This window comes from Pinus tabuliformis, chromosome 8, assembly GCF_031772625.1.
Source record: "Pinus tabuliformis cultivar Carrire ecotype Pingquan chromosome 8, CPIR1, whole genome shotgun sequence".
NCBI classification, from domain to species: domain Eukaryota; kingdom Viridiplantae; phylum Streptophyta; class Pinopsida; order Pinales; family Pinaceae; genus Pinus; species Pinus tabuliformis.
Window position 1 is genome coordinate 1,052,047,482 of NC_142294.1, and position 16,810 is coordinate 1,052,064,291.

General features: G+C 37.3%; 1 protein-coding gene across 1 annotated transcript; it reads right to left on the reverse strand.

Annotated features, from left to right (window-relative positions):
• Positions 1-5,359: 5,359 nt before the first annotated feature.
• LOC149238965 (uncharacterized) lies at positions 5,360-6,142 on the reverse strand. Its single transcript, XM_089369712.1, has one exon. The coding sequence runs from the start codon at positions 6,140-6,142 to the stop codon at positions 5,360-5,362; it is 783 nt and encodes a 260-aa protein (XP_089225838.1).
• Between the last annotated feature and the right edge of the window lie 10,668 nt (positions 6,143-16,810).

The following is a 16,810-nucleotide window of genomic DNA, read 5'->3' on the forward strand; positions in this document are numbered from 1 at the left end:
CACCTTAACAAGAGTGGCTGCTATAGAATTCTTAACAAGGACCCCAGCAACAAAATTCTCCGCTTAGTTAGTAACAAAATCAAAAACTCCTCTCTTGATTCTACTATTAAGAACAGATTAATACCAAATAGTGCCATCATCCCTAGAATTTATGGGGTTCCCAAAATCCATAAATCTGGAATTCCTCTGAGACCCATTGTGAACACCATAGGATCACCCACTTACTGGTTAGCAAAATACCTTGCAAACAAGCTTAGACCTTTATCAGGTAACACTCCCTCTTATATCAAAGATTCTGCTTCTTTCATAGAATGGATTAAAAACCTGGAAATTAGTGACAATGATCTCCTAGTTAGCTTTGACGTAGTGTCTCTCTACACTATGATTCCAATATATAAAGCTATAAAAGTTTTGAAGAATATTACAGACCATGAAACTGTAGAACTAGTAGACATTTGCCTAAAATCTTCATACTTCAGCTTCAAAGGTAAAATCTATGAGCAAACTCATGGAGTTGCCATGGGTTCTCCTTTATCTCCTCTGATTGCCAATTTATATATGGAACATTTTGAACAAATGGCCCTTAAATCTTTCCCCTTTACACCTGATGAGTGGAAAAGATATGTAGATGATATTTTCGCTAAATGGAGACATGGTTTAGATAAACTTAATGAATTCTTATCCCACTTAAACAGCCTCTCAGAACACATTAAATTCACTATTGAGATTGAAAAAGACAACCAGCTCCCATTCCTAGATGTCCTCCTTACTAAGAAAAATGGCAAACTAAGCCACCAGGTCTTTAGAAAACAAACTCACACCGACAAATATCTTCACTCTAATTCCCACCACCATCTGAAGCAAAAAGTAGGAGTCATCAAAACCCTAGCTACCAGAGCTTCAAGAATCTCTGACCCTGAACATTTAGAAGAAGAACTTAACCATCTCTACAAGGTCTTCATCAACAATGGCTATCAGAAAAACATTATCCAAAAGATATTTAAAGAATCCACAACCAATACCCAAAAAAGGAAAACTCTAGAAAACCCTAGAATCTCCTTACCCTATATTAAAGGAACCACTGACAAAATCGCTAGAATTCTCACCAAGCATAACATTATGGTTGCCTTCACACCCCCTAACACCATCAAAAACATGCTAGATTCTGCCAAGGACCTAATAGACCCAAAAAATCACAAAGGAGTATACTCAGTTCCTTGCTCATGTGGCAAAGTATATATAGGTGAAACAGGGAGATCCTTTGGCATTAGGCTAAAAGAGCATATTAATGACATTTCAAGAAATAGGTCAGAAAAATCTGGTCTAGCTGAGCATGCTTGTTCCTCCTCACATTATATTTGCATGGAACAAGCAAAATTAATTCACAAGGAAGACCATTATTTAAAAAGAAGGGTAAAAGAAGCAATTGAAATCGAAAAATCCTCCAATAATATGAATAGAGACGACGGACTAAAGTTAAGTGACACCTGGAAACCCCTATTAAATAAAATAAAAAAGCAATAAACATAGATTTACACACATTATAAATAAATAAATAGAATAAAAATATATAAATAAATAAATATCAATTTTAAGAAAATAATACAAAATTATTTAATTAATTAAAATTGATAAATATAACCTATCATAGCTAACTACCTATCTAATCCTTTAAATAATAATCTAATCACATAATAAATTAGTTAACATAAAATTTCAAAACTAATCTTTAAAATTATATACATGCATGTAACACAATTAACATACAGTTAGGATCTTAAACTAATAATTTAAATTTCTAATAAACATAGATTTACTAATCCTTTAAATAATAAGTTATCCACATAATAAATTAACTAACATAAATTTTCTTCGGGTAAAACAATTAACATAGAGTTAGGATCTTAAACAAATAATATTAATTTCAAATAATCATAAATTTACACACATTCATTAAAAATAAATTAATTAATAAATGAAATGAAAATAATTAAATAAGTAAACATCCATATTAAGGAGAAAAAACAAAATTATTTAATTAATTAAAATTGATAAACATAACCTATCATAGCTAACTCCCTATCTAATCCTTTAAATAATAATTTAATCACATAGCAAATTATTTAACATAAATTTTCAAAATTAATCTTTAAAATTATATACATTCCTGTAAAACAATTAACAGAGAGTTAGAATCTTAAACAAATAATATATATTTCAAATAAAATAAATAAATAAATAATTGATTAATTAATTAAAAAAAAAATTGAAAAAAAAAAGACGGAAGATAATAATAATAATTATAATAATAAATAAATAAATAATAATAATAATAAATAATAGATTTATTTTATTTGAAATTTAAATAAATACTAATAAAATATATATATATATATATAAATAAACAATAATATAATAAAATTAAAACTAAACAAATAAATAATAATAATATATAATAAATCAAATAAATACTTATCTAAATAAATAAATTAAATAATTATTAATTAATTTATCATTTATAAGCCGACTACAAATGAAGACATCAGAAATATTTTTCAAATAACTATTAATAAGCTCCGTAATTTCACGCTCTCTCTTCTCAAATACAAATCTCATTGCCCTCATGATGGACTCACTAAGCTAGTTCGAAACGTTGGTTTCAAAACTGTTCACAGGTTTTTCCTCAAAATAAAAATTTCACTGAAATATTTTTGAAGGATACGAAGTATTTCTAAAGGATACTTAAAATGAAGGATATATATTTTTTAGTGGTTTGAATTAGTAAAATTTCTTAAGGACGAGAGTTTAATCACAGTAAAATATTTACATTTACTACAAACCAAAATTTTCACTGAAATATTTCTAAAGGATATGAAGTTTTTACTGAAGGATTTCTAAAGGATACTTAAAATGAAGGATATATATTTTTGGTGGTTTGAATTAAATTTTTTTAAGAGGCCATCGGTAAAATAAAATATCTGGAGGCTAATAAGATTTGACCTAGCTCTTTGCTAGGCTATTTTTGAAACTTACCATTAAATCACAAAGCCAACTTTGTTTAAAACAAGAGGAGAAATGAACTTATATCTTTTCCGAAGTATTGCATATATTTTGAATTTGAAAGGATTTGAAGAATATTTGGTTCCATGACAATTATGACTTCAATAGTTTCCATAGTTGGAGTTGTTCTTAATGGAAAGGAAAATTATCAAGAGTGGTTTAGAAAGCTTAAAAGTACCCTTGTTTTTAACAATTTGTGGGAAGTTTGTCAAGGAAAGAAGGATAGTGATGGAACAAAAATTACACCGAAGCCGCCTGATAATGAGAAGCAACGTGCAATTTGGGGACAAAAGACAACAAGGCATATGCATTAATAATTCCATCAGTGACAAAAGAGGTAAGCCGATATATCGTTTCTTATGGTACTTCATTCGAAGCATTAAATAATTTGAAATAATTGTATGATTCACACTCATAACTCGAAATTATTCAGTTATTGTTAAATTTGTTTAATTTGAAGATGAAGGATAATGATCCTTTAAAGAGTGCCTATGAAATAAAAGTCATTTTTCAGGATATAGAAGCCACTGGAATTAATGTATATTTACAACTTACATATTTTATAAAAGTCCTTCACCCTGTCTATTCACACTATTGGGAATCTCTCCAAGCTAGTGGGAAGTTCAAAGACATTACATTTGATAAACTAGTAAGCAACATAGTTGAGAGAAAAAAACCTTTGGGAAGAAAGAGGTTCCACCTAACTCTAATGTAGAAACTTTGTGCCTTGTACAAATGGATCAGAAATCTCATGTTGAAACTTATAGAGGTGATAAAAGTAGTAGGGGTCGTGGTAGGAGAAATTATAGAGGCGACGGGGGCAAAAATAATCAGGGAGACAAGCAACAAAATGATAGACAACAAAGGAATTTTATTGATAGACCAGCTATCAAATGTTTTAGATGTGGTAAAATTGGTCATATTGCTACTAACTGCAAAATCCCTTGGAAGAAAATCAGTGAAAGGAGAGAATAGTTGAATGAAAAGAAATATTAGCCACCACCAGATAAGGAAAATTCATCAGAGTCTGCACATTACATTGTTTCTCACTGTAATTTTAATATTAATGATGTTTTCAACACTACATTTTCTTCATGGCGAGATAGTTGCATTTTGGATTCAAAAGCCACTTGTCATATGACATTTAGGCGAGATTTTTTTTTAAACATTCAGTGATGATATTGATGGTGTTATTTACTTTGCTGACAAGTCTCAAATTAAACCATCTGACATTAGGTCTATTCGTTTGAAGATATCGAATCTTGCAGATTATGTTCTACAGGATGTACTATACACTCCACAGTTTCAGCGAAATTTGATGTCTCTTATCCATATTCGACAGTAAGGGCATTATATTCATATATTTGATGGCATCATCAAGATAAGAAGAGCATCTGATCATGCAGTTATTATGACCGGTTTGGAAGAAGGTACAGTTTTAAAGTTAAATGGTACTTCATCTACTAATTCTCGTGAAATTTCTACTTTTTTGGCACAACAAATTGATATCTTGTTTCCCATCTTGTTGTGGCATACTTGATTTGGTCACATCAATTATGGAAGCATCAAAATTATGAAAAGGCAAGGTATTAAAGGTCTTCTGATAGTTCAAAGAAAGATTACACCTTTTGATGCTTGTATTTTGGGAAAACATTGTAAACAACATTTTCATAGTTCTTCTTTTAGAGCTTCACGAAAATTAGGTCTTATACATTCAGATTTATTTGGATCTATGTCTGTTGCAACTTCCAATGGAAATAAATAGGTGCTGACATTTATTGATGATTACTCGAAAATGTGTTGGGTGTATTTGTTGAAGAATAAGTCAGAAGTGTTTGAAGTTTTTAAAACTTTTCATTTGATGATTAAAAATGAAACTCAACAGAATATAGGCATTCTCATAACTGATAACGGTGGCGAGAATACTTCTCATGTTTTTAAAAAATATTTGAAGGACAATGGAATCAAACATCATACTATGATACCTTATAATCCACAATAGAATGGCATTGCAAAACGTATGAATAGAACTTTGCTTAATATGGTTAGATCTATGATGTTATTTTTTTTTTTTTACAAGAACGGTTATAGTGTTTCATTATCTGGTTGGCAAATGGCCACATATTCGGTTACAAAATGGGGAGCAATTTCCAGCATGCCTTTCTACCAAGAGGGGATTGGCTTTTGCTCTTATCCACTTCCTCTTTTTACAATTTCCAAAATGTTCTTTTGATGCCGATTGTCCTAAATGAAAGATACAGACAAACTGATTTAAAAGAAAACAGTAAAACATGTCTTTTCACAGAATAGGAGCCCACAGAGATTCCTTGTTTCTGAGAATAGTTCCAGCTTCTAAGTGGACTGCAATGTTTGCTTGGGTGTCTGCTTCTTTATTATTTGTTCTCAGAACATGAAAATATGTCAAGTGTAGGGATTTTGAAATGCTTTTAATTCTGGTAAGTAGCCTTGCTAGGTGCAGATCAGTTGGGTTGGAGTTGGTCACCATAGCTCTTATGATTACTTGGGAGTCTCCAAGAATATTAGCTTCCCGTATTCCCAGCTCCTTGAGGAAGATTACCCCTTGCAAGAGGGCCAGCACCTCGGCCTGCATGCTAGATGTGTGGCCTAGACCCCAGGCAAAATTATGAGAAGAAGTGCTGCCCGGCATAATAATATGTCCTCCTGCCCCGGCCTTCCCTGGATTCCCTTTAGCTGCGCCATCAAAGAATAGAGATGGAATTAAATGTTTGGACAGCCATTTCTGAAAGTCAATCTCGTTTTTCCTGATTTGCCAAACTTCAGGAGCTGGAGGTGAGCTTCTTGCTTTATGGAAGCTGAGCTTAAGGGCAGTACCCAGCTCTCTGTCTTGCTGACTAAGATTTGAATCATCACCTATGCCTTCCAGCCACTCGTTTAATTGGAATTTCACTGAATTGGCTACTATTCTATGATCTTGGGCTTTGTTGCGGAATATCCTCCTGTTCCTTTCTAACCAAACCTGCCAACTGGTAAATTTTGGCAAAGCACTCCATGTTGATCTGATCTTTTTGTTTTTTGGTTGAATACCTGGGTATCTGGCCATCCAGCCTGCGAACAACTCTTGAACTGAGGTGGGAAAATTGAGATCGAAGTTCCAAGTATCCAGTAGCTCCTTCCAGACAATGATTGCATTCAATCATAATATGGAGGGTTGTTTCAGGATTTTCCTTGCAGAGAATACATCTGGACGGTCCATTAAATCCTCTCTTTTGAAGTCTGTCCTTAGTAAGGATTTTTTGATGGCAAAGGATCCAGCAAAAATGGTCAATTTTTGGAATATATGGGAAGTTCCATATCCCTGCCTAGGGAGCAGGATTGGGAGGAACGTGGGGGCGCTCTAAGAACTTGTAGTATCCCTGCTTGACAGTGTAACCTGAATGACTTTTCCCCCAGCCTCTCGCGTCCCTCATGTTTGGGTGAATAGGGGCCAGCCTGTGTAGATGGGCTTTGAACGCTGCCCAATCATTTTGCAGTTCGATGGGCACCGATAATTGACTCCAACCCGTCCAAGAGTCCTCTTTCCACAGCGAGATGTCCCACAGAGTGTGGACGTGAGCTGTGTCCAACCAGTTTCTTAGTGCTGCAAAATCTCCGGCTTCTTCCAAAGGAGATCGATCCATAATCCTGTCATTCCATAGCTGTATTCTCTTTCCGTTTCCAGGTATCCAATGAGCGTGGTTTTTTATCATCGGCGTGATTCTATTGATGAAGTTGCTGAAGTGCATTCTGGGCGAATTTTTTGGGTGATCTAAGCACCTGAGCCTTGAACCTCTAAAGTACTTCCTCCATAATGCAGTCTGAGCCCAGTTTGGTTTAGGAGCGATTATTTTCCATACTAATTTGGCTCCCATAGCGAGATTTTGAGCCTTCAGGTCTTTGAGGTTCAGCCCTCCTTCAAGATATGGCTTTGTAACTGTTTCCCAACTGATTAGAGAGAATCTCTTGTCATTTTGCTTACCTCCTTTCCAGAAAAAATGCCTGATTAATTCTTCCATCTTCTTTATAATTCCCGCAGGTGCCAGGAGGACAACAAATTTGAAGATCGGAAGACTGCTGAGAACTGCCTTGATGAGTACTGCTTTACCGGCGATGTTGAGCCAAGAGGATCCCCAGGCTTGCATCTTTGCTTTGAATTTGTCTATGAGAGGAGCCCAGTCTTTGCTTGACGCCCTCTTATTGAAGATTGGCAGCCCAAGATATTTGAAAGAGGACCAAATAGTGGAGGCTGCAAATCCCAGGCATCTAGCTATGGAATTTGCAGTGGAAGCAGGGATATTCCAACAAAATATCTGACATTTCCCCTTGTTTAGCTCACTGCCTGAGGTCTTACAGAAGTCATCCAAAACTGCTTTGAAGTTGATAGCTGATTGAGGAGTTGCAGCTCCCAGAAGAAGGGTATCGTCCGCAAAAAGGGCATGGTTGATGCGCTTCACCCCTCTTGCAATGCACAGCCCGGTGATAGCATGATCTTGCTGCTTTTTATTCAAATAGAAACTAAGAACAGAAGCCTGAAGGACAAAAAGAAGGGGTGAAAGAGGGCACCCCTGCCTCAGTCCTCTAGAGGCTTTGAAAAAATCAGCGGCCCTTCCATTCACCAGTGGAGCAATCCAAGGCTCCGAAATACAGGCTTTTATCCACTTTATAAAGCCTTGCCCGAATCCCATTTTAAACATTACATCAAACAAAAACCTATGACTAACATGATCAAAGGCATTGGCTAGATCTAGTTTGATGACCATACCTTTTTCCTTTCGATGTTGGCTGGAATGGATTGCCTCCTGGACCAGCACGAAATTATCCACTAGTTGCCTGCCTTTGATGAATCCCCCTTGGTTGCCCAGGATGATTTTGGGGAGGAATCTTTTCAGCCTGTTTGCTATCACTTTGTACCCAATGTTGCATAGGGAAATTGGACGAAATCTGCTGAAGGTGTTTTCCCCTTTTTCCTTAGGGATGAGGGCGAGAAATGTCGAATTTGTGCAGCCTCCAATCTTCTGACAGTCTTGTGATTGTTGAATCATTTTGAAGAATTCCTTCTTGATTATTTGCCAACAAGTTTGTAAGAATCTTGGTGTGAAACCATCTGGGCCCGGGGCTTTATCCGGATCCATGGCGAATAGAGCCTCCTTGGTTTCTTTGAGCGTGATTTTTCTTTCTAGAATCTGATTTATTTTGGAGGTGATGAGCTTAGGGACGTCATCTAGAAGGCTGTTATTTTGGTCTGCTCTGATATCATCCTTGTACATCTTCTCAAAATGCTTTGAGGCTGCCTTTTTTATGTTTGCAAAGTCCCTTAGGACACTGTTGTCTTCTTTTATTTCTATGATGGAGTTCCGACCTTTTCTCGCTTGAGCTTGTTTGTGGAAAAAGGAGGAATTCCTATCTCCAGCTTTAAGCCAAAGACTTCTAGATTTGAGCCTCCAGTACTCTTCTTCAGCCAGGCATGCTTTGTGGAAGTTTTGCTGAAGTTTGGCCTCCTTGTCCAGATCTTCTTTTGAAATTTCAGCTGTTTCAAATTGAAGATGTTGCCTTTCCAGTTCTAATTGAATTTTTTTCCTTTCCTCAGCTGGATTGGGCAAGGTCTTGGCCCAATTTTTTAGCATGGCTTTCACTCTTCTGAGTTTTTCCTCCCACACAAAGAAGGCAAAACCCTTTACTAGGTTTTTCCAACAGTCTCTGACCTTATCCATGAAGTCTGCCTCCCTGATCCAGAGAGAGCTGAACCTGAATGGGATAGGCCCTAGATCTTTAGTGGTCAGCAATTCCAAACTGATAGGCTTATGGTCTGATGTACTGTTGTGCAGGATGCACGATCTAGCTTCTAATCCAAAGAGTAGGAAGGAACTTTGCACCAAGAAACGATCCAGTCTTGCAGCTATGTGCCCTGGTCCAGCCCTTTTGTTTGACCATGTATACTTGCCGGTGGTTGGCTTGATATCAATCAGATCCCAATCCTGCATGAGATCCTCTACTGTTTCTCTTGCCCGTCTCTGACAATACTGCTTCCTCTCTTTTCTGATGATAGGAGGGTGAGGTTGAAATCTCCTGCAATGATGATGTTCCCCAAATCTTCCGAATCTTCCAGGTTTTTGATGAAGTCCCAGCATAGCTTCTTTTCACCTGCATTATTAGAAGCATATACATTGACAAGACTAATAATTTATTTAGATTCTAGGTGCTGCAACTTTAACAATATCCAATGAGTATTCAGGGACTTAGAGATGAGGGAGAACTTATTTGGATTCCAGAGTGACCCAAGTCCTCCTGAAGCTCCCCAGGCCGACGTTGCATGCGCTCTGTATTTTTTCCAAAACTTTCTACTGGCTTGGAGGAAGGATGATTCCTCCATTTTAGTCTCCTGGATGAGTAGGATGTCCGGGGTTTCCTGCTTTATCAGGCTTCTCATCACCTCATCCTTGGCTTTGGATCCCATTCCCCTCCAATTCCAGGAGACTATCTTCATTATTTACTTTTGTTGTGGGGAGCTCCTTTGGAGCCCTGGTTTTGCATCTTCTTCATCTTCGGAGTTTTTGCTAGGAGTTTCTCTAGCGTAGGTTGGCTGCCCTGGAGGTTGTCTTTGTATTTTTCTTGCTCCCTTTTTTCTTTCATTGACATTCGGTCTCTTGTAGATCTTCTGGGGTTGGACTGTGATTCCCCTATTTCCCCTTCTTCCTCTCATTCCTTGGATTCTTTTGTTTCCTCCTCGTCCTTTGACATCTTGCCTTTGGATTTCTCTGGTTCACTTTTAGATTTAGGCAGAGAGACTTCTTTCGGGGTTTTTGTCTCCTGGGTCATTATGGTTTCTGAGCCAAGGATCTCAAATCTGTTCCCTTGACTTCCCATGGGCAGCTGTTGAGCATGGCCCAATTGGGGGGCTCTGGTGTTAGCATTTGCGGGCTTACTGAAGGAAGTTATGGATCTCTTTGCCTGGTTCCATCCTTCCTCCTTCCCTTTTTCTTCAACCCCTTTGGACGGGCAATCTCTAGCGAAATGACCGTAGACTTGACACTTCCGGCATTTGAATGGTAGATGCTCATATTCCAGCTTCTGTATATGTGTCCACGGACCCACCCTTATTTTGATAGCTTCTAGAAGACCGACCTCCAGATCCACCTCCATGCAAATTCTGGCGCAGTCATACTGATCTCTATTGTTGGCCCTGTCTATAAATTTCCCAAGGGTGTTTCTGATGTGTTTCAGGGAATCCCAGTTCCAGCAATGGACCGGAAGGTTGGTGAGTCTTACCCATACTGGGACTGCTAAAGGAACATCCATTTCCGGGTCAAAATAAAGCGTCCATTTGTTCAGGTACAGCCCTTGAGGTCCCATGAAGTAGGGTCCATTTTTGAAAATAAGGTCCTTGTCCTCTTTTTCTGAGAATTCAAAGAGGAAGTATCCTCTTCCGAGGAAGTAAGATGTTACCTTGCCCTTGATCAGCGGAGCCCAATTTCTGGAGACCCAATTCTCTGTTGATTTCGGTGAGGGCCAGAGACCTGTAAACTGACCCACCAGGGCGCGTTCTGACAATGAAATAGCTACTTGGATCAGACCTTCAGGGGGAAGAGCGATCTCAGGGATGTCTTCGAGCCTTTTAACAAACTTAGTGGCTTCCACAGCTTTCTTCTTGGGAAGAGATGCCAACAAGGATCTAAAGGCCTCAGCTGCAGAGGATGGAGGAGGGGAGGAAGATCCCAAGGGGGGATCCGGATCCTCCATGGAGATCCAGCTCTAACCCTAGGGGCCACAGTTGGAAGCTAGGGAAATCGGCGGGCGATCTCTGGACGACCGCAGCTAGGAGGAGGGCCTCTCGGCGGACCCAGTCGCAGCTGCCGAAGGATGAAGGAGCAGACGAGGCCGCAGGGATCAGATCTGCAAGGTGCGGACCTCGTAGAGCAGGGCCGAGTGCGTAGCAGCTCAGGCAATCTGCGCAGGAAAAAAATATGGGCGTTTCAAAGTTTATGGATTTTTCCAAGTTGTTGATTTGGCTTCCAGAATCATTACCCATTCGTTAGATCTATGATGTTCTTTAAGAATGTTAAGTTGATTTTTTGGGGAGAAGCAGTGCTTTGTGCAGCTTATATTCGCAATCATTTTCCTTCTTATGTCATCAATAATAAATCTCCTTATGAAATGTGGTATAATCGTCTTCTTATTGTTCAACATTTTAGAGTCTTTGGTTCTCTATGCTATGCATTAATTCCTAAACATCAGCATGTTATTCAACCATCTCACATAATAGAATAAAAAATAGAGTAACGACTTCAAATCAGCCTCTTCAAGGGGGTAACCTCCTTTACATTACACAAATGAACAATTATTGTATGATACAAATGACAAGACCTCCTTTCTATATATAGGAGTCTAAGGGATCACAATATAGTCAAAATTGACATAACAATAATAATTTAAGTTCACAATAATAAAAATGGTGGGCTTCTATGGGGCACAATAATAAGAATATGGGGACAACATGGGCACGACAATAACAATAAGGGGTTACAATGACAATAATAATAAGGGAATACACTAGTATTATAGGGGCATAACATGCCCCTCTCCTTCAAAAAAGTGTCGTCCTCAACGCTTGAGTAGTTCTAGATGCTTCTGTATAAAATTCTCATCCTCCCATGTGGAATCTTTAGCAGGTAAGTTCTTCCACTTGATGAGATACTCTGAAATTGATCGATTTTGTAGCTGTCGAGTTCTTGTTTCTGTGACTGATTCAGGTTCCAATATGATTTTTCCTTCCTCGTCAAGTTCTAGCAATATTGTTTGAACTGGAAGCTTGTCACCTATAACCTTATTTAAGCATGAAACATGGAAAACTGGGTGCACTTGGGAAGTTGTAGGAAGCTCTAATTTGTATTCCATAGTACCAATCTTTTGCAACACATTGTATGGACCATAATACTTTGGTGATAATTTATTATCCTTCTTAGCTTGCTTGAGGGACATTTGTTTGTATGGTTGTAGCCATAGAAATACCCAGTCACGTACATCAAAATTTCTTTCGCTGCAACGTTGATCTTCCTGTTGTTTCATTCTATTATGTGCCAAAGTGAGGTTATCCTTTAAGAGTTGGAGAACTTGTTTTTGATGCTCGATGTGATCTTCCACTGCTTGAACCTTAGAATTTTCTCTTAAATATGATGTGATGTACAGTGGATGATATCCATAAAGTGCCATAAATGGGGTCATTTTTGCTGCAGCATGGAAGGAAGTGTTATACCACCATTCAGCCAAAGGAAACCATTTGACCCATTATGTATGTTTATTAGATACAAATCAATGAAGATATCCTTCCAAACATTTGTTCACTATCTCATTTTTCCCGTCAGATTGAGGATGATACAATGAGCTAAAACCTAACTGAGTACCCAGACAAGAAAATAATTTTGTCCAAAAATTTCCAGTGAAAATGGGATCTCTATTGCTTACAATAATCTTTAGGTTTCCATGTAGCTTTTGAATTGTTTCCATATATGCAGTAGAAAATGTATTGGCTTTAAATGGATGAGATAATGCACAAAAGTGTGCATACTTGGTAAGTCTATCAACTACCACCATGATGACACTCTTTCCTTCGAACTTGGGTAAACATGTGATAAAATCCATTGAAGACTCCTCCCAACAATGACTTGGAATGGATAAAGGTTGTAATATACCTGGGGTCTTAATTGTTTCAACTTTATTTTGTTGGCAAACCAAACGTTCCACCACAAAATTTTGAATATCATATTTAAGGCCATCCCAAAAAAATTCTTTCTTAACCCTGTGGTAAGTTTTTAAAACTCTTGAGTGCCCTCCTAAGGGAGAGGTGTGCAATTCCATAAGAATATTTTGTTTGAGTTGGGAATTCTTACATAGGTATAAGCAATCTTTGTACCATAATGAATCCTTTTTCCAACTAAATGTATCAGATGTATTGGGGTCTTATTGTAACTTTGGAATGAGTGTCGAAACTTCTTCACCATTCCATTCATCCCTTGCTTCGTTTATCCAATCTGGTTGGATAATAGAAATGGCGCAAAGCAATGCTTCCACATCCTCATCCTTTCTTGAGAGTGCATCTGCAACAACATTTTTCTTCCCTTTTTTGTAGATGATTTCAAAGTCATAACCCAACATCTTTGTGACCCATTTCTGTTGCTCTTCTGAAGATAATCTTTTTTCTAAAAATTATTTAAGACTACCATGATCTGTTTTTACCTTGAAGTGTATTCCCATTAGGCAAGGTCGTCATTTCTTAAGTGCATGTAGTATTGCCAAAATTTCCTTCTTATAAATAGCTTTGTGTAAATACTTTCCTTTGATTGGACGACTTTCGAAAGCAATGGGTCTTTCTTCTTGCATTAAAACAGCTCCAATTCCATTTCCTGAGGCATCACATTCCACAATAAAGGTTTTTGTGAAGTCTGGCATAGCTAAGACCGGTACTTGGCACATTGCCTCTTTAAGATGTTCAAAGGCTTTCTTTGCTTCTGGAGTCCAAGAAAATGCATATTTCTTCAGTAATGTTATTTGAGGTGTTGCCATTCTCCCATAATTCTTAACAAAATTTCAATAATACCCTATCAACCTGAGAAATCCTCACAGATGCTTTCTGGATCTGGGGCTTTTCCATTCCTTAATGGCTTTAATTTTTCTAGGGTCTACCTTAACACCTTCATGAGATACAATATGACCCAAATATTCCACCTCTTGTACTCCAAAGAAAAATTTGAAGGTTTTTGCATATAATTGTTTCTCCTCCAATAGTTTGAGCACTCTATCAGCGTGTTGAACATGATCCTTCCAAGACTTGTTGTAGATTAGTATATCATCAAAAAATACTAACACAAATTTTCTAAGGGTTTGAAAATGGAATTCATCAAACCTTGAAATGTAGAAGGTGCATTGGTAAGGCCAAAAGGCATGACTAAAAATTCATAATGACCCTCATGAGTTCTAAATTTTGTTTTCAAAATGTCTTCAGTCTTCATTCTTATTTGATGATATCCTGAACGAAGGTCCAACTTGGTGAATTAAATTTCTCCATGCAGTTCATCCAATAATTCATCATTGATAATAATGGGAAATTTATCTTTAATAGTGAGCTTGTTAAGCTCCCTATAATTTTGACACATGTGCCATGATACATCCTTCTTGTGCACCAATACTACTGGAGTAGAGAAAGAAATTTGACTAGGTTGGATTATACTAGACTCTAGCATTTCTGCAACCATACGTTCAATTTCACTCTTTTGGGAATAGGGATATCTATAAGGTCTGATGTTTGGAGGAACGCTTCCTAGAATCAAATGAATAGAATTATCATGATCACAAATAGGTGGGAGGGCTTTGGGAGTCTCAAATACCTTGGAATGATTGTCCAAGACATTTTGGAGATCTAGAGAAACAGATGATTTTGACATGGGAACCTCTAGCGAACATAATTGTGCAATTACACCAATTTGTTCTTTATTTAGAAGCTTTGTAATGTCGTTAGAGCTTATTATATTTCCCAGTTTCCCTGTGATACCGCTTAATTCAACTTCCTTTCCTTCTGAAAAAAAATTCAAGAAAAGTTCTTGAACCCAAAGATTGTAGCCATTGGACTCCTAGTACAACATCAGCACCACCCATTGGAATGGAAAGCATTGGACTATTCAAGACATATTCTCTCATGGATAGCTTGATATTATGGCACTTTCAGTAGAAATTTATGGTTCTTCTATTTGCAACCATTACTTGACACTCTGGTAATGGATATAGGAAGCAATTCAATTCCTTCTCTATCTTACAATGAATAAAATTATGGGTATTGCTTGAATAAATCAACACTATTAACTTTTTCTTCTTGATATGTCCTTCTATCTTGATAGTTTGAGGATTGGTTATTCCAGCTTCACAATCTATGTAAAATAATTTCTTCTCAGCACACTTATGACCTTTAGTGTATTTGTTATCACAACTGTAACAAAGCCCTTTTGCTCTTTTTTCTTCCAATTGTTGTGGTGTCAACTTTGTAGGTTGTGGAAGGCTAGGGGCAATAACACTTCCATCTTTATAGTTGTGAATTGTAGGCTTCCTTGTTGCCATAATTTTTCTTTCAATTTTTCTTGCCAACTTAAATGCCTTCTCCAATGAATTAAGTTCCCAAATGTGAACCTCATGTTAGATGTTATTCTTTAATGTCCCTATTAACACATCAATCCTATGCTCCTCTGGAATATATTTTACCCTTATATTCAATTTTTGGAAGTCCTTAATGTGCTCCACCATTGAACCTTTTTGTTTGATAATTATGAATTGGCTAAAAAAGTGTTGCTTTTTGTATCCTCATAATGTGTTATCCTTTCTTCCATAAAAATTGCCCGAGTGACAATTTGTTTACAAGAGAAAAGCCATCGATACCATACAAACTGATTGGGTTCCAAATATAAAGTTGCAATGCATAACTTTTGTGTGTTTTTCACATTATGGAGATCGAAATATTTCTCCATCTGTAGTATCCATGTTACGAGATGCTTGCCATCAAACTTCCTCATATCAATCTTTGGAACATGGTGGGTCTTCAATCCAACGTTAGAGTCTATGAAATCATGAATAAAAATTATTTTGTTCTCATCATAAGTTTCCTTTGTACTACCATTTCTCCATTAGTAATAATTTCTTGTAGAAACTTTGTCAAATCTATATTCAAATCTTCCATTCTGTCTTTAATTTTTTCTTCTATACCATCCATCTTAGCTTCCATGACATCCATCTTAGCTTCCACGCCATCCATCTTATATTCCACGCCATTTATCTTAGCTTCCACACCATCCATCTTAGATTCCATGCCATTCATCTTAGCTTCCAATCCATTATTTAAACCATCCATCTTAGCTTCCACACCTTTCTTTAAACCATCCATATTAGCTTTTGTTACTTTTTGTGAGAGTTAAATTTGTTGCACTTGGTCTCGTAATTTTGATATATCATGTTGCATTTCTTCCTCTTCTTCATGAGTCATTCTAGAGCTTTCAAGTTGCTTACTAGGTGTTTCCATTTTCTTTCTTCGGGGCATCAATTAATGATAATTATGCTTCACTATGTCCTTTGAATTCCTTCAAACTAATTTTCCAAACCAAACTTATGAAAAATTTTAAAAAAACTACACACCTTTTTGTTGGGTGTGGAGCCTGATTATCTTCTATATTCAAAGGTATCGCCACATAGGACCCCAGTTCGAAATGGGGGCGGCAACGCCGCCCGTAAAATATTCGCTACAGGGGGGGTCCAGGGGGGGGCGGCTGCGACCTTTGGGAGCCCCCCCCTGGCGGGGGGTTTCGGGGGCAGCACCCCCGAAGCTAAAAACAGCTGTAAAATTGCCTTGTAAAAGTATAGTAATTTCTAGTCAATCTGGGTCGTTCATTAGGCGGATGATCTGACGGTAGAACTTATGTTTAGTTTAGGGTTTTTTGCCCTAGAAGGCAACCCCTCTCTTGGTATGAAGGTATTGTATTTGAGGCTATGTGATAGATGTGTATTCTGTGAGCGAGAAACAGAGATGTGAGACTATGAGAGAAAACAGAGGATAGTACAGCAGATTTGCTGTAGGTTGTGTCTCTTCATTTTGCTGGATAATAGATAGGAAGGACTGGCTATTTGGGGTGGAGGTAGCCCAAACTGGGTGAACCACATATATCTGTGTCTCTCTTGTTTTGTGCGTTTTCTGTGTTTATAT

Excerpts from the sequence above, each read along its gene's own strand:
- LOC149238965 (XM_089369712.1), bottom strand. The coding sequence starts at position 6,142 with ATGGCCAGATACCCAGGTATTCAACCAAAAAACAAAAAGATCAGATCA.